The following is an 18,826-nucleotide window of genomic DNA, read 5'->3' as shown; positions in this document are numbered from 1 at the left end:
GTTCCCTGTGCTATACACTATGACCTTGTTGTTTATCCATTCTATATATACCAATTTTGATGGATCTTCTTACCTCCAGACATACAGAAGCCAACAGCCTGCATTGTCCCTATTCTGGACAGCAGCCTGAGGAGGAAATGTTTTATTTTAGGTATGGCAGTGTCCTCAGTTTTAAACAATTCCCCCCCCGCCCCGTTTTCAAAAATGTTCACACGATTAATGCCTCTTGCATGTATTCAACAAAAGTTGCCTAGCAACCATCAAGAAGCATTTTTGGAGCCCAAAGGGTCTAAAAATGAATGAAGAGCAAAAACAGTTTGTTGCAGCTGAAATGACCAGGTCTCTGATACCAGGTTCAAAGCAGATCCCCCAGGAATCAGGCTAGAGATCCCTTAAGAGTAACAGGATATGATTTGGCATACTTAGAGACCCACGGAAATATCCTGTTCATATTGATCACGTGCAAAGAGGGAATGGGTAAGATACAGGAGGCACCTCTAAGTATAGCTTGATCCACTTCTCTGCCTTCAGGCCGGCTGCCTCCTGCCTAATCCCATGTGGATGTGTAGAAAATGGGGTTTTGGAAAGCACTTAAGAAGAAGGATTATAACACCTCCTCTGGGTAACCCATTTTGGAATCTTGCAGCCTTTGGATTGAGACCACTAGGTCAAGAACATGGGTTAATCCAGGAATTAACCTCTTCTCTTCAGGTTACTGATTTATACCAGTGATTGGCTCTCATAGTCATAGGTTATTCTAAATGAAAATGAGCTATCAGATCTTCTCTATCAGAGGTCACAAATGCAGGTGCCCAGAGGTGTCAGCAGAGAACCTAGAGGGAGAAGAGTGGTGGGGCTTATGAGAAATCAGGAAGCAGTAGATACCCATGCTCTGCCTAAAGGTGCAGCTGGTTTTCAGCTCCAGTCTTTTGTTGTTTTGTAGGAATAAGAGCCCACAGTTGTCAGATCTCTCAACTCTTTAAAGAAGAGCCAGGCATATCAATTTCTATGTGAAAACTCTCATGATTTTCAATTGATGATAAATAAAAAAATTTTTTTTAATCTACAAACTAAGTAAACTATGATACCAGGCAAATTTGGTCTATGAACCAGTCTTATTTAATGAAACTGTCATATAGATGAGGGAACTGAGGGAGGCATGGTGAGTGAGGACGTTTATTCTGATTTAATGAATATTTGACCTCCTTAAAGTGAGGAACGGTGCTGTTTTATCCCCAGCTGGACTAGCACAGTTTCAGGCATGTGATGGCAACCCCACAAGTATTTATTGAATCCACAAATATTTGCTCTTAGAAGCCAAACCAGGACTTGGTTTGGCCAGTAAGAAATCAGGACCTTAAATACTTGTTCCTAAATGATTTTATTTTCTAAGTGACCTTCATTAACTTCTGTTTAGGTAGAACTTGCTCTTTTGCCATACTGTGGCTTGTTTAAAGTGGTATTTGATTAATAGGAATGTTCTGGTGAAAATGTCAGAGGAAAAACTCTGGATTCTATCTGGAGTTCAACCTTCCCATAGATCTGTCTATACTGGGATTCTTATAAACAATAGGTTTTCTTGGCCTATCATATTTAATTTCATTCAAATATTTGTCTATTTATTGAGCTCCTACAACGTGCAGAGGCCTCTGTATGGTGATTTCAAGACATAGGGGATTCATGGGACCCGGGAGGGATCAGGGTTCAATGATAATTTAGAGAATGAAGATGCTTGGCATAGCCTCTCTTTTTATTTATTTTTTAAAACATTTTTTAAATTGGAGTATACTTGCTTTACAATGCTGTATTAGTTTCTGCTATACAGCACAGTGAATTGGTTACATGTAAACAGGTATTCCCCTCTTCCTTGAATTTCTTTCCCATTTAGGTCCACAGATAATTGAGTAGAGTTCCTTGAGCTATATAGTAGGTTCTCATTACTTATCTATTTGATACATAGTATCAATAGTATACCTATGTCTATCTCAATCTCCCAATTTCTCTCTTTTAAAAAAATTTTTTGGTCCTATTTAGCAACACTTCACTGTGTGGCAATTTCCTTTCTTCACTTTTTGTCCTGAGATTTAATCTTGCCCCAAATATAGAATCAGTTATCACCAAGACATCCTCTCTTTTAACAACCTCTGGTTATTGTCTCTGTGTTGGAGGACTCAGCCAGAGTGGACAGCATTCAGCCTCCATTGAGGTATACCAGATGTCGAGTGATCCTCTGGCTGTCATTGCTCTCATTCGTTCTTCTTGCATTCTATAAGCTGCTAACCCCTATGCCAAGGGTTCAAGTGTTTCTACTGTGTCAATAATACACCCAGTAGAGAACTACTGGCCTCTTGAAATGCTTGAAGTGTTGTGTTCCTTCATGAGTCTGTACATGTAATAGTAATAATAATGAAGTCCACCATTTATTAGTGTTTTCTAAATACCAGATAATGTGCTAGTCACATTGTCTCATTTTATCTCGTTCACAGTCTTTCTCAGTCATAATCGTTCAATCCTTTTTTTGGATAAATGGGCAAATTCAACCCCAGAGAGAGATGGACTTGCCCAGGGTCATACAGTTGCTTGGTTTGTGAATTTTATGAAGAACTATCTGCTCTCAAAGCCTCTGCTTTCTTAACTTCCTTATGAAACTTGAGGATCCAGCAACAGTTTTACCAACTTCACCAGCCTTCTGTGAAAGGTATACCTTTTTTTAGAAAGCCAACTCTAAAGGATGCTTTAAACAAAGTGAGTGATTTTGAATGAGACTGGGTTTAATTTCAAAACAGTGTCCTTTGCTGGCAAAGATAATCATATGTAATGTCATCTTTTGTGTGTGTGTGTGTGTGTAATGTCATCTTGCAAGCTCTCTGCGTGTGTGTGATTTCATAAAACTGGTGTAGCAGTTTATTATTATAAAATTAGTATCACATAGAACAAACCCGGGACCCAGGCCAGATGAAATAGACAATGAGTAGTTATATAAGGTTTTGGAAGCACATGTAGTAGAACACAAGCTCACTGTATTTTCTTCTCAATTGTCTGCTGTTTGTTAATGTTTCCTTTTCAACATGATTGCATCTCAGTTTAATAGCACTTGCCATCTCAGGCTTTATGGTGCCAGGCCTGACATAGTTACATCCCCTTGTGCTAAAAATATTGCATGTATATATTCAACCGCAACCCGACATGTTTAGCTAATGGGTTACTCAAGGAGCTATGCGCTTATATAATTAAGTGATGTATGTAATTTTGTGTTAACACATTTGCAATGTGTGTTTCCCTGGTGATTGCAATACTTTATTCCGTGTAAAGTGTGACATTTTAATTCCCGCTGAACAATTTCCTACCTTGATTTGCCTTGTTTTTGTGGCAGGGGATTATTTTGCAATCAAGATAAAAGCATTATTTATGAAATTTCTAGGCTATCCCATTACTGGGAACTTATAACTGCAGATCAATCTCCTATTTTATTGATCTTTGTTAAAAATCTTTATTAGAATTTAAATTTGATCTCTACATTATAGATTTGCCGAGACTTTGGCCTGCAGGAACACTTTTTTTTAGGCAGCTTTGCAGGGATGGGGTTTTATTAAAAAGTAGTTCTCACCAGACAGTGTGCCATCTTCCCCAGAGAACTTTGTTTTTCTTCCGTGTTGCTCTCTTTCACCCTGTTTAGGTTCTCCAGTAGAGCCAGCATCATCCTGTGGACTTGGACGGTCTTGGCAAAACAAGTCAGATTTATAGATTTTCACAGACAAGGCACGTCTCCGTTAAGCTTTTAAGTGGTTGACAATAGCTGGGTCTCAAAGTTACACAGTGGGAATTAAAATGTGAATGCATATTTTTCCCTCCTTATTAATGGCCACTTTGACCAAGGGAAGGTGCTACAGACAGGAAGGTGAACAGCCCAGCCACTTTCCCCTCTTCAGAAATATTTCTTTTCTCTCATGGATCAGCAGTCAGTGCAATTTAATAAACATTTACTAAACCCTCACAAAGTACCATACACTGCTTTCAAAATAGGATCGTCAGCTGTTCTGTAAATGTTTATTGAGCACCTACTATGATGATGCCGCTGTGACTAAGACTGATGTCATCTCTTTAGTCTGGTGAGGCAGAGACCCACAGATGATTTCAGAACAGGGTGCCAGGTGCTGGGGTAGAAGCACACTTGATCTGGAAGTTACAGACAAAGAAATCCTCCCCCAGCAGGAGACGTGGAAAATTAGGAAGTGTTTTAGGGGATGCAGTTCCCAGTGCAAGTCTAGGGGAACAAGTTCAAGTTGGGGCAAGAAGGACAGAGGTGAAGAAGGAAGGGTATTGTTGTCAGAGCTCGGGCACACAGGTGTGGAGCCATGTGAGGAGCCTGGAACCTCTAGGGCATTTGTTACCACTGGAAGGTAACGAGGATGCTCCGAGGCAAGGTGGGCAGTGGTTCATGTCTCCCGCAGGTCTTGAATTCCCAAAGTCTTTCCTCACATGAGGAGGCCCCTGGGCTTGCTTTCAGCCCAGCCCAGCAAAAGCAAGCAGGTGGCAGGCGCTGACGCCAAACGCCGAGTATTGCCCTGCTGGCTTCGTGAGCGTTTTCCTTTCAGTCCCTCCCATTTGGGTCTGAGCAAACAGCTGGGAGTGTGGTGCGCAGAAGTCCCGCCAGAGGACCCACGGTCCTATGCTCCAAGTGAGCTTTCTCAGTTGTGTGTTTTGGCATTCGAACACAGCGGGAATGTCCTTGTCAGCTCCCATTTGACTTTATTAATTGCAGTTCCTTGGAAAGTGTGTTTTAGTTACGTGGTCTTGGGATGACAGAGCTCACCCCGCAGAGAGACCCAGGAGGAGGTATTCGGAGCTCGTTGCAAAGCCATCTGCTGCCAAGGCACTACTGCTGGTCCCTTGCAGCCAGCAGACATGGGTGTCTGTCATGCTCTGCCACTAGCTGTGTGACTGTGGGAAGTTTGCAGTCCCTGGGCCTCCCTTTCCTGACAAGAAGAATCCGGATTTGGACTCAATGGTGTCTGAGGTTCACCTTCCGCTGGAATTTCATCATTCTTTAAAATACTCAAATGAAGAATCCTGCCACCATCACAGCTCCTAGCAGTGATCTTTGGCTCCAGATCCACTAGAAAACCCGCAGGCCACTTTCTGCACTTCACGTCTTCTCTGGGTCTGTATTTTAGAAGGCTGCCTACACTAGCACTCAAATCTTGGTTTTAATTTTTTAAGATGCTAAGGGAATTGCTAAGCTTCCAAATATTCCTGGAAGATATGGTGGTATGGATCAAATAATCCACTTCATTAGTGGTATCACAGGAGGCTGTCACCTAGCAGCTCTATTTGTTTCCAGGCCCCGCCCCTCCCCGTCCCCCTCCCCCCCTCCCCGTCCCCCTCCCCCCTTCCCACCCCCACTTCCCAGAGCCCTGAGGCTGAGGTTAATAACGTCAAAAGAATGTTTTAAAATTGCTCTTCTGTTGATTCCAAAGAGTCAGAGCCCTCACGTGGTTAGAGTCCTGGGCTAAGAGTCAAATTCTAAATTTAATTCTAGCCTCTGTGAACGTCTTCGTGCCTCACTCTCTCAACATTAAGTGATGTTTCAGTTTTCTCATCTGCAAAATAGGCCTAAGATCCCTTGCTCCACAGAAATATTTGCAGACAGCTTTGTGGTACACAAGGATTGGCATTATATTGGGGCAGAATATCATTTTTCATTCCATAATGGGACTGAAACAAAAGCCCTTTTGAGTATGCACCTTGTGTAAACTTACCATGCTTAAATGCTGATGAATTTCAGAGGTCAGTAAACACCACCCCCTTTCTTCATTATATTTTTTAAAGCTAAACAAGGCTAACTAGGGAATTCATTTTGGAATAAAAAGACATGAAAGAAAGGGTATTTCAGCTTGCACAATAGTACAAAGAAGAACAAGAATCATCATGTTTGCTAAAGAACTCACAGCTGTTTAATTTTGTAGTAAAATTACTTTAAGAACTTTGCAAATTCAAAGACAAAACCAAACAACTGTTGTTGCAACAGTGAATTTCCACGTGTAAGCGGAAAAGCCAAGTTAAGATTAATCTGCCCCTAAAATCACATTAAAAATACAGAACGTTTTTGTTAATGCTGGTTGGAGGAGCGGCTTTTATCTGAAGAGAAGACACATAAAAGAGGGAAATGGTACGTTTACTGGTAATAAGATGAAAAATAGTTTATGTTCTCATGTACTTTGCCCCCAGCTTTTTCTTAAGCTGCTCAGTCTGTTTTAATACCAGGTTTGTTTGCTTTTTGGGGATGGGCCTGTTAGGCAGGAAATTGTTGAAAGGCCTACAGCAGAATTTGTATTTAAACGGTGTTTTTAAAAATTAAAATTAAATACCAAATCGAGTAACTGATGATTAAATTTGGAGTTCAGATTTTTATAAAATTTATTTTTAGACGATAAGTTCTATACCTGTACTTGTTCTGTAAATTCCAAGTTTCCATATGTTGCCCATTGTCAGAAACAAATAAACTGTTCCTCATTTAAAAAGAAAAAAAGTGGTTTTCTTCCATATTAGGGAATTATTCAGGCTTCTTTCCTTGGTTCCTATAATTCCAAGCCAGTTGGAACATCAGTCTATTTTTGGTTATGAAGAAACTTTTAAAATGTAGGCCTGATTTTTTTTAAGGTTCTAAATCTCATAAAAATCAATTTACCACATATATAACAGTTATGGTTGTAAATATAGTGAAGTCACTGTATTCTAGAAAGAGTGATTTCTAATTTCCATATTAGCCCCTCCCCTCATCCTCCTTCCCTCTCCACATAGGAGGGCTGCTAAATGTAAATTCTGAAACGCATAAAACAACATCAGGTTGTGATTTGTGACTGTTTCTGTCGAGGCTGAATGTTCTTACCTGAATTTGATTAAACTGGTTAGTTTCTGGATTTTTATGGTTTTCCCACTACAACACATAGATTGACCACAAGAGGGCAACCGAGAGTTTCCTTTCAGCTAACAAAGCCAGAAATGGTTTTAATATCAGTTAAGTGTTTTAACTTGCTAAGGATTTATTTCCCCGCCTTCCAGTTGCCACACATGCAGCCTCCGAGTTTCCACTAACAGCGAATAATAATCCAAATAAAGTTCTTCTGAGGGAAAATACAGACAGACTGGTCCAGACAAGAGCTTTTGCCCAAATAAGGAGTCCTTGTGTGGAGACCCCACGTGTTAGATAACCATCAACTGACAGTTGGTCATGAGTTAATAATGTTGGATGCTGAAATATGTATACCATGTGCTATAAAAGAGTTTGGAGGGTAAAGACAAATACTGCTACAGTTAGATATCAGAGACATACCAGAGGTGTGCAGACTGCTTCTCTAGATGTAAGTTGAACCTGCCAAATAACTCCATAAAAATCATTGTTACAAGTATTAGACAGTGGAATGAAGAATTGTCATTACACATTTTGTTGATGTTGCGGAGGTTTTAGGCTGAATCTCTCTGCATGCCATCGCCTTAAATGCTATGTCAACTCTTGCCTTCTAAGAAAAGAAAATATTTCCTAACTTTATTTCCACTGCTACCATTGCTGTTTTTATTTTTATAATGAGAACCCTAAAAAGGGGGTGGGGGAATTCTATAAAAGAAGCCAGGCAGGTGTGTAACCCTTTGATTGGCATATTATCTTTGGAGAACCCTGTTCCTCCCCTAGGTCAGTTTCTATGTTGCTGCTGCCACAGGATCAAAAGAAGAGGAGGGGGAGGGGACAGGCTTTAAATTCAGCAACTGTAACAAGTTATTTGGGAGGATGAGACCTAGGCCAGCCCTCTTCTCAGGGGATGGCCCCTAGTCTTTTGGGTGCTAAGATCGGGAAAAGAATGCATCTTCTCTCCTGCCCTCTAAAGTTCAAACCTTTTTGTTCTGTCCACTTTTTGGGCTTATCGGAGCGCCATTCTTCAATGAATTCTCTTTGTGTCATATGAAGCTGTGGGACTTCAAGTACTTTGGGAGAGCAATGAAGGTCACGCCCTTGCCTTTGGGCCTGACTGTATCTGGCCTCTCTACTTACTGGCAGATGAAACTCCGAAAAGAAAAACACATCCAGACCATGAACCTACTCAACAATTTGTGATGGAGAAGCTTTTACTTTCCAGTGAGTCAAAATCACTCATAATCTATTTTCTCTTATTCAGTTTGCAAATGACTTACCTTACGCCCAGCTCACGCTGGCAGCAGGAAAGAATAGTAAGGAAAATAAAAACTTGGCTCTTTTTCTCACTTTCTTCCCCTTCCTCCACTCTCTCACTCTCCAAATCTGATGTCAAAGCTTAAAATTTGCTTTGGCTTCTTAGTTAAGGAAGTTAATGAAATAACATTTTCATCAGAGCCATTTAGTTCCTTTGAGTCAATGATTACCAGATTTGAATTTTACAAAGGAGGCATTTCAGGTTTGGCAAAATATTCAGATACTAACATCTATGCATGACTACCCTCCAAACAGTGAATAAAAGTCTAGATTGTACTGAAACTTTGAATCATGATTTTTTGCTTATTATTTTAGCTTCAGATGTTAATCTTATTCTGCCTGCTTTTTAACACACATTTGTAAGGACCTATCTATAAGAGTAACGTTGAACTGTTGACTAAACCAACATCGCCCAAGAGAAAGATAATGCAAGTCATATGTGAATTAAAATTTCCCAGTAACCACATTTTAAAGGATAAAAAGAAACAGGTAGAGTTAATTTTAATAACATTTAATATAATGCAGTATATCTAAAATATTTTAATATATAATCAGTATAACATGTTAGTAATGGCCTATTTTATATTTTTTGTCTATTCTTGGAAACTCAGTGTGTATTTTATACTTACAGCACATCTCAGTTTGGACTAGATGTCTTAGGTGCTCAAGAGCCCTATGTGGATAGTGGTTGCCGTATTGGACAGAGCAACTCTAAACAGTCTTAGAAACTTAGCTTTCACTGAAATAAGGGAAACCTTTTCCGTGGGTTCCCCATGTTCACTGTGAGATTCCTGCGGGGATCCTTCTGCTTTCCCCTGCCGCGTGACATCCGCTCACTCCCAGGAGCTGAGCTCCCTAGCTGATCCCACTGGGTTATAACAAGCTGATCTTGTTTAATATACCACCAGGCACTGTGGGTCGTATTGCCGCTTCTCCACACACACCCCAGGCCCTTTCTCCTCACGCCACTTGGCTGCAACACACATATCCTCTGCCACCTGTGGGCTCCGAGAAGCGACAAACAGGAATAGTAACCTGTTTGCTTCTAAGTAAGAGAGTATCCTACTTGTTCTTCACTTTCTTTTTGGCTGCACCATGTGGCATGCAGAATCGTTGTTCTGCCACCAGGAACTGAACCTGGGCCCTTGGCAGTTAAAGCACCGAGTCCTCAAGGGAATTCTCGAAAACTATCCTACTTCCCGTGGCTTCCCAGCTGGCTCAGTGGTAAAGGATCTGCCTGACAATGCAGGAGACAGAGGAGATGTGGGTTCAGTCCCTGGGTTGGGAAGATCCCCTGGAGAAGGAAATCGCAACCCACTGCAGGAATCTTGCCTGGGAAATTTCCGTGGACAGAGGAGGTTGGCACACTGCATTCTGTGGGGTCGCAAAGACTCGGACATGACTGAGTGACTGAGCGCGCACACATCCTACTGCTTAAATTATTCTTTCTGAATGGTAGAAAAACATGGAGAGAGTGAAAAATCCTTTTTCAGCACAAATTCTTTTCGGGATTTTTAAAAAGAAATTGGGAAACTGTTATATGATGATCTTTTACTTTTCCTTATGTGTTTGAAAAAGTGAAAAGCCTATACTATAAGTCCAAGTCTATAATAAGTTAAATATCTCCATGTTAATCCACACACACATATACACACACACACAGTCTCTTTTACTTATTTCCAAGTTGGGAATGTTTTCTTTAGAGATGTAGCAAATCAATTATCCTTAATGTTGAACATGGAATATCTCATTTCCAAACCTGGAGAAATGGCCGAACAAGAAAGTTCTGTTTATATATGAGTTTAAGAATTCTTTTGATATTTACTGCTCCTTGCAAGATTATTCAATACAAAAATGCAGCTTTCACTTCTGTGCTGTCACATACAATAGTAACCCCATAGAACGTATCAATCATGGAGTAGAATAAGCAGGTTTATTGATTGTAAAAAAAGAAAAAAAAAAAGAGACAAAGATTAATTCTCTATGCTTAAGAGGCCTTTATAAACTTCATAAATTATAGCCATCAAAATGTCTTTTAAAACCATTTCCAGAGTGAATCTTTAAACAGCCTAAAACAAAGCACTAGTTTCTTAAGTTAATATTCTATTGATATTACAGATAATCATATTAAGAAAGATTTAAATCTGTGTATATTGAATAGTTATCGAAAAATGCAAACATGAGTAATTTCAGATTCTTAAGAAAGCACGTACAGTGAGCAGTGAGACAGTACATTTGTTCTAACTGTAGTAGTTCTGATGCAGCTTTTCCCCCTCAACATCCAGCATGATCTTTCCTTTTATTTAAACTGAGGAGCTGGGGGTTTGGAGTTGGCTGATGGATACCTGACATCTGGGGAGATGAATAGCAGGAGAAATGAGTTGCAAGGTAGATGTGAAAGTCACATTTGAGCCACTGTGGTATTTGAGAGTCCAGTTGTTAGTTTTGCTGGGGTTGTGACTTCATGACAAGACTTTGCAGCTGGGGGAGGAAACGGGGTCCTCTGTGTGGAGTCTGAGGAGCAAGCTAGGCCCTCAGGTACCCACTCTGCCCCGATGTCTCTTTACAAAATATTTGGAATTCCAGTCTTTCCATAGGCTCCTGATACCATGGTCTATGGACTCCATTACCCCAAAGATGAATAACCATTTGCAGAGCGGCTATGAGCCGCTGCCTCTATCCCCTTACAGGTTCTGGAAGGGGCTTTTTCATCTGAGATGGTCCCCCTGGCGGAATCTGTGGGTCGCCAGACAGACCAAAGTCTGAGAGGTCTGGCACTGATTTTAGTCACCTCCCCTTTTCAAGAATTCTCTCCATAAAGAGTCAGTACTCTGAAGACCCAGAATCTCTCCTCACTTTCCACCTCGATTTAGCTCCTAGATTTTGCCCACCAAAGTGATGGTGAAAAGTGACTATGATCCCTTCCTTCTTTGCCCAGTGCCTATCATACCTATCATAGACCTCCAGAATGTTTCTACATTCCTTTAGAATTCCCTACATCATTTTGGAATAACAAATAGATAGCATTCAGTCATTTAAATCCTGTCTTCTCCCTCAAGGCACAGAGGGGAAATAAAGATAGAGATCTGCCCATCACTGGTGGTAAAACCTGACTGAAAAAGAGGTTTGCTCCTGCATTAATGGCAAGAATGCACAGAGTCACATGGTTTCAGACTAATTAGCAATACAGATGAGCTAGCAAGTCAAGTTCCACTTATAGGCTGGGGGAAGGGGAGAAGTAAAATAATCTGTGTTGTTAAGTGTTTCTGAGAAATGAAGACCTCCAGGGCAGAGAGAAGGCGGATCAGGAAATAGCTATGCAAATGACATGCCTATGAAATTACTAAAACTTTGATCAGAGGCATTAACAATTGCTCCAGCATTCACAAGTATGAAACAGGAGTGAGTAAGACAGGGCAGGTTGGGAAGGCATTACGAAAGTGTTTGCTTACATGGTTTGTTGAGCAGTCAATGAAGTCCACAACTGTTTTGGACTTAAGTTGCCTGAGCAGTCCAGGTATGGCCGATGCAATAATACATTCCACTCTCATTAGTGACTCTTAGGGACCTCAAGGACAAAGAGCCAAAGTGCCTGGACCTCATATAAAACCTGCTTTTTTTTTTTTTTTTTCCCTCCAATCCTCTTTCTAATAACACTTCTGCTTACCCTTCCACAGGTGGTAGGAGAGGACCTGGGTTCTGTGAGAGTGTAGTTCATTGGGAATGCTAAATTGTATTTAGTAGGCCCTGTGGTTCAAGCAACATTAAGGTGTGGCTTGGGCTGAAGCAAACTTGGAAACTCCAAGTGGCCGAGACATCCAGAGTAGCGAGTGTGACCATTCCCCTGGGGCACACCCCCTCGGACCCTGTTCAGGGCTTTCTGGTCTGGGTGGCATTTTAGAGTGAGGGCATTTGAGGCTGGCTTAAATGGCAACCCACTCCAGTATCCTTGCCTGGAAAATCTCATGGACAGAAGAGCCTGGTGGGCTGCAGTCCATGGGGTCACAAAGAGTCTGACACGACTGGGTGACTAACACTTAACAACACTTGCTGGCCTCAGTTCACAACTCTGCTGCCGCTAAGTTGCTACAATCATGTTCAACTCTTTGCGACCCTATGGACTGTAGTCCGCCAGGGTCCTCTCTGCATGGGATTCTCCAGGCAAGAATACGGGATGGGTTGCCATGCCCTCCTCCAGGGGATCTTCCCGACCCAGGGATTGAACCCAAGTCTCCTGCATTGGCAACGGGTTCTTTACCACCAGTGCCACCTGGGAAACTCCTCACAACTCTGGACTCACCTTATTAATGCCTTTATTTGAGAGAGAAAAAAATTACTCTTAAAAAGGAAACTATCAGGAAAATTATAGGACATGTTATCACTCTTGCAGCTTTTTTCTTTTTAAATTTTGTTTAAATTGTGCCTATTGCTCTGAAATCATCATTTAAGCTAGAAAGTCCCCCAGGATGGAGTTGTGCTTGTTAACGGCCTGATGTGTTTGCCTCTCAGCACAGTTGCTTCTCAGACATTTCTGTTGAGTGTGGAAAATTATTTATAGACCAACAGAATAAAAGTAAACTTGCATGATCTTAAGTCCATATAAATAATTAATGCTTTGTGAATTCATGAAGTCAACCAATTATCAGACACTTGAGTCCCAGCAGCTGCAGTCTTCCGGCCCCACTCTGTGAGGTGTGGACTGGGGAGTATATGGAATGTAACTGTGGATTTGAAACAGAATTTCAGGGAATCGTTTATGAATTTAAAAGCAAAAATGTTGGCTTTAAGTTAAAGCCAACATGAGAGCTGAGAGCTTCTGTTTTTCTTTTCTTTTTTCCCTAGTATTTGAAAACTGAAATTCTGTGAGAGATTATCTGTGAAATGCCTTTCTTTTATTACACCCATAAATTTCAGGAGTGGCTTTGATCAAGCTTTCTGCCATTCTTGGTTTCTAAATCTTTTACTCATATGTTAATAACTTTAAAAACACTCATCCTATTTTTGTCGTAGTGAAAGAGGAAGTTTCTAAATAGTCAAAAGGGAAACGTTGGAAATAGAACACAATAAATGATAACTAAATTAGGGTAGGTCCCCCCCACCCCGCCCCCAGCTTTCTGGGGCAATGCTCCATGCTGAAACTTGCCAGAGTATTTTAAGATTATTGTCTATAAAGAAAATGTACCAAAGAATTGAGGTGCTCAGGGGAAAGGCATTAAAGAAATGCAAAGTATTATCAGTAATGCAGACTATACATAGAACAATGTTTGCCAGTCCTATTTTAATACTTCAGTCTGTGGAATTTAGTTTTCTGACTTGTGTTTAGTGTTTAAAAAACACACACACAACTTGCAAATCAAATGAGTTTATGCTCTGCTGGCTTCCTCTAGACATTGACCCTGGGGGTCAAACTCTTAGGAAAATGATGCCTGGTTTTCCATTCCCCTGATTCCAGTCTCTACCAACGAGCAAGTCCTATCTCTGAGTGGAAGCTCACAGAGAATTTCTCGAGAGACTATGTAGCTCTGTTGGCAACAAAATCCTCTCTGCAGAACGAGAAGAAAGAGTTGTTAACTGATGAGTCAATCCAGCTTTTATAGCAGTTTATCTTCGTGGTATTTTCAAGAGCATAAATGTTATAAAAAAAGAGACGGTCATGACAGGAAGAACACAGTAGGAAAAAAAACAGAAACGTTTAAGCCAAAAGCAATTTACTTTGCCAGTAACTGGTTACATTTCCTTTGTTTTATTATTATTATTGCAATATGAAAGTTTCCCACACCTGCACTGCCTGTCACATAACTTGTCAGAACCCACAGTGAAGTAAATACATAAATGAGTGCCTGCAACTCTGAGCTTCCAGACTCTTTAAGGGGAAAAAAAAAAAAAAGCATGTTTTGCTCTACTGTCAAAAAAAAAAAGAAGACTATGATTCATTAATAGTTGAAGGAGTTTTTTTTTTTTAAAAAAGGGGAATAAACAAAACACATGGGTTAAATGTCAGAGTAGCCTGGAGCACTAGCAGTAGTCGATTTCTCCTGGGATTAACACCTATAGAAATAGCGGTGACTTCACAGTGGTGAATACTTGTTAATTTCATGGCACTGAGTAAGAGGAACAGATGGGCAGTCGGAGAGAGAAGATATATTTTAAAAAAAACCATAGACATCATTCACTGATCAGGCAGAAAAGTCCATCGATGGCACACTGCAAGGGGGTGATGTACTTGGTGCTCTAAGTTTTATTGGAACGCTGTGACTTTGGTGAAAGTCTCATCACCTACTGCTCAGGATTGATGGGGACCCTGTGCTCACCAGCAGGGCTGTAGGATGCTGTTTGATGCCTGAGATGGGCTATAGTGCCCTCGTGCTATGTATTATTTGAGAGAGTTTTCATTTGGGGATAGCTCCCTGGAGTCTGCCAGCCCAAGTTAAGACTGTAAATACGTCGTTATATGACACAGCAAGTGTGTATGTTAAAGGGAAGTTCCTGAAGGCAGGGACTCTGGATAAAGTCAGTTGCCTGTGTGGGAAGCTTTCTACTACAAGTAACCAGTGGTATGAACTAAGACAAAATAATTTCTGTCTCACTTACCTGGTCTGTAAAATGGGGATAATAATAATTGTGCCTTACTGTTGGCTTGTTTTGAGTTTTAAATGAATTGCTGTATACAAAGCTCTGACTGGCAAGAAAAAGTGCTCTGTAAGCATCAGTTATTATTATTATTTGTGGGTAATACTAAAAACACTCTTGCGAAGAGCACTGATTGAACTCTATGAATAAGCCAGGCCAGGGTTGGCCTGTGGGTATATACTATACACACGTCAAAGTAGCTGTACATTTATTGCTTCATGCTCTGTGTTTTTAAAAGTAGAACTGACTAGAACCAACTATGCTGTCACTACATGTATTGCTAGCTTCCAAGAATCATTTTCTTGGTAGAGACTGGCCTCCTCTAAAGCAGCTGGAGCTGGTGTGATTCTGGAGTTATAGGATTCGGGTTCTCTCAGTAAGTCTGCGGCCCTGAGCTGTCAAGCAGAGGGCAGCTGTAGGTTGGTCCAGGGCAGCTGAGAGGAGGTGGGCTGTTTCTTTAATAAAAGAGTCAAAGGCCAGAGCAAGCCCATCCCTGACCACCACCACACCATAAAGCATTTGTTTTCATTCACCCGCCTAGCAAATAAATTTTTTTTTTTGTGACCCTGCAGGAAAAAAAGAGTAATTTGGGGACAAGAATATTTGCTGTCCCCAGAAGCCAGCCCTGCTGTCCCAAAGCTTCACCTTAGGTCTTGTGGATCTAAAAACTCCCTTAATTGTATCTTGGAGGCTCTTAACCTGGTCTGTATGGAGTCCTGCATGCCTCCCCCAGTACTTTTAACATCTGGTGTTCGGTTTATTTGCTCATTTCATGTGGGACAAGATCATGGCCTCCACTGAGATGCCAGACACAGTTACCCTAAGCAGGAACCAAAGGCTCATCTCCCACTGCGGGAGATCTTATCTCCCACGGTAAATTCCTGTCACTGGTGTTTGCTCCCAGAGCTCACAGGTGAGCAGGAAAGGTCAATGCCATTTACAGGTGCCCAATGTGATGGGTATACATGCGGTCAAGTTGACAGGCCTAGCTCTTGACACCAAGGGCATATATGTGGGCATCTTTATTTCCAGCAGTCACTTGATTATTCGACAGTGTATTAGGCATTACTGCCCCTGGGTGGGTACTGGGGCAGAGAGAGATGAATCGGACATGGTCCTGCCATCGAGGACTCTCCGACTCAGTGTGAGAATAAGCCAGCTAAAGTAGAAATAACACAATGATACCTTCCATACGAGAAGGTCAGAAAAGGAGCTCAGAGGTGAGACTAACAGAGGCATTCAAATTTGATACTTAAGGGGTTGGTGGGATATACCTGAAATATCAGTGTACTTGCCTTCTGAGGAACAAAAGGCTTTTTCTCTTGATCAGAGTCTCCTTAGAGCTTCAGTTTGTGTGACCAGACTATTAGGTGCTAGCCTGTTCTAAATTTGTAATTCTCAGAATTTGCTGGGGAAGGGCATGTCCCTGTCTGGGTTCTAAGAGCAGCTCAAAGAATGGAGAAAATAGACCCGATTTGGGGGTGACTTATCGTCAGTTCCCGAAACCTCTGCCTTTATTTAAAACAGCCTGTTCAGTGCAAGTTCTCTCTGTCTAAAAGGCCTTTGGGATTTGAAAGCTTTTCTGGAAGTAAATGCCTTTTAGGTTTAAATGCTTTTTGCCAAAATTGTTAGGAAGGAAAGATCATAGGAACAAGTCTTAGAACAGAGGCAGTGTTGTTTTGTTCCTTTTAATGAAATGCCCCAGACCTACCTCAAGTTCTGTCAGTTTCTGTCAGCTCTCTGCTGGGCTATTATTTTGATAAGGGACTTGAAAGTACATCCTTCCTTCACCGTCATTAAAGTCTTAGCACTTGGGTCAGTTGTGGCAATACTTCTGTGCTACACCGAGAGTCCTCAAATCAAAATAGTCCCCACCCTGGCTCCAGGCAGAGGGCCTCATCAGTTCATGGAAGGTGGCATCGCGCTCTGACGGGGGAGCAGGAGGTCAGGAGCCACAAAACAGGCAGGATGAAGTCACCCACCCCATTCGGGGAGGTGGAGAGAGGCGAGCCCTGCCTGCTAGTCTGGCAGCTCCAGCCAAGTCCTCGGAGCTCATCCCACACACCCCGTGCTAGTCACTGCTGTGTGTTTACATGAGTAATGGAGCTGCCGGGGGAGGGGAGTTGTAAGCAGAGCGCTGAGCCTCGCAGCTCGCATTCGGAGGGAAGCTGACATCCACACCAAGTCGAGTGGAGACTTCCAGGGACGTGGGGCCGGGGAGCAGTCACATGCTGTAGCTTTCATGAGCACAGACATCATCAAGCAGATGTTTGCCGACTGGAATGGGTAATCGCCGCTTTCTCTTTGCTTGATTTTCTGTTTGTGAGTTTGTATCCCTTTGGTAATGCCAGGATCGCTTTCTGAGATGGGCTTTCAGAGAGACATTGTGGGGAGATGAGAGGAGAGAAGATTTGGGAAGCGGGGAGTCTGAGCCCCAAAACCACTTTTGAAACTTTTGCCTGATTTGAAAGGCAGCTCTGCTTTATTGTGCTTTGTCAACAGCAAGACTGTTATCCATAGTAGAAAATCAAATTAGTGGGATTAATTGTGTTTGTAAGATGAGTATGATGTACAGTGTCCTAAAACCACTGGCTAACTGCATGACATAAGTAAGAATAACAACAATTAAGAGGGTTGGAGTTGTTCAGATTTCGTATGGCCATAATCATACCTTAAAGCAATAATAATTTTTTAAAAAGTGTGGTACCTTGAAAGGGCCTAAAGAAATTGCTTGGGGTGTAATTGGGGTTAGTTTGAAATTCTTCAAGGGCTAGCCAGTTAGTTAGTTTGTTTTAATTTTGCTTGACTGGGTAATTGGTGAAGTTAAATGTGAAAACTCATGCCGGAGAGTCATAGCAGCCCTCAATAAACAGCAGCCTTTTTTTTTTTTTCTCTCTTCCTTTTATGGATCTTAAAGGGATTCAACCTCAGCATCCAAGATGAAATATAACTTTGATTTGTGTCTTGTCTGTGGCTTTTAAAAAGTATAATCTCCACGGAATCAGGCTAACTCCAGTATGATCTTTGGACGTTATTTTAAATAACCCTCAAGATCTTCATAAAATATATGTATATTGAAAAGAAAAAGAGCATACTGACTTAAATGTACCTGCCAGATGCCCTGAGATCTGAGACATGCTGGTTGCAAATACTATTTAGTAAATACATTTAGTAATATTTTTCAGATTATTGTGAATGCCTCTGTCTACAGCTCTCCCTTACTCATTTGTATCATACTTTGAGAAAATGCTTACCTTTCCACTTTTGAAGACAGAGGTTTTCAAATGTTACAGTACTATGATGCCATAATGGGCTGGCATATCTCTTGGGTTTCTGAAAACAAGATACAAAACAAAACACAAAGAATGAGCCTGGCTCAGGGCTGTCTTTCAAGGCCAGTGTGTGTTTCTTGTGTACCAACAGGGAAGTGCGTTTTCCTTATTATCGTCCTTTAAAGCCGAGGGCTTCATTGCATTTACATCAATTAGATGTGTTCCAGTGTACCAGGTTAGCTTTGAGAAACACGTCCAGAAGTGCAGAGGCTACATAGACACAGCCCATCAGAGAGGGACGTCTGAAAGGAGGCTTGGCTACCGCAGATGTGTACATTTCTCAGAACAATTAGAGGGCGCCGCTGGAGTGAGTGTCTCAGTTTTTAATAAGGAAACCCACGCAAATGAAAATGCCTCTCAATTGTTCTCCATTTGTTTTCAGCGCCAAATCTTAAAGGCAGACCACGCAAAAAGAAGCCATGCCCACAAAGAAGAGACTCTTTCAGTGGTGGTAAAGATCCCAACAACAATTCCGATGGCAAATCCGTTGCCAAGGTACAGTCATTTGGCTCCCCAGTATTCGGTGGTATTTGTTTTTGCTGCATCTTTTTATTTTCCCCTTTTTCTCTTTATCTGTCTGTGCCTGTGTCTTGGTGGCAGTTTTCAATTCAGAATCTGACTTTGATATTCACAGCTCTCT

At 41.5% G+C, this 18,826-nt stretch overlaps 1 protein-coding gene across 2 annotated transcripts in view; it reads left to right on the top strand.

Moving 5' to 3' along the window:
- ARID5B (AT-rich interaction domain 5B) overlaps window positions 1–18,826 on the top strand; it is a 191,277-nt gene that overhangs the window by 127,022 nt on the left and 45,429 nt on the right. Inside the window, exons 1-2 of one of the 2 annotated variants that reach the window (XM_040242299.1) lie at window positions 16,779–17,140; window positions 18,569–18,681. In XM_040242299.1, coding sequence (XP_040098233.1) covers window positions 17,137–17,140; window positions 18,569–18,681 — 117 coding nt within the window. In that variant the 5' untranslated portion in view covers window positions 16,779–17,136. Of the gene's footprint in view, window positions 1–16,778; window positions 17,141–18,568; window positions 18,682–18,826 lie in introns of those variants that run through there. The other variant, XM_040242298.1, reaches the window with a different exon arrangement.

Source organism: Oryx dammah, unplaced genomic scaffold, assembly GCF_014754425.2.
Source record: "Oryx dammah isolate SB20612 unplaced genomic scaffold, SCBI_Odam_1.1 HiC_scaffold_6, whole genome shotgun sequence".
Taxonomy (NCBI): Eukaryota; Metazoa; Chordata; class Mammalia; order Artiodactyla; family Bovidae; genus Oryx; species Oryx dammah.
This window is presented reverse-complemented; position numbering and strand designations above follow the sequence as displayed.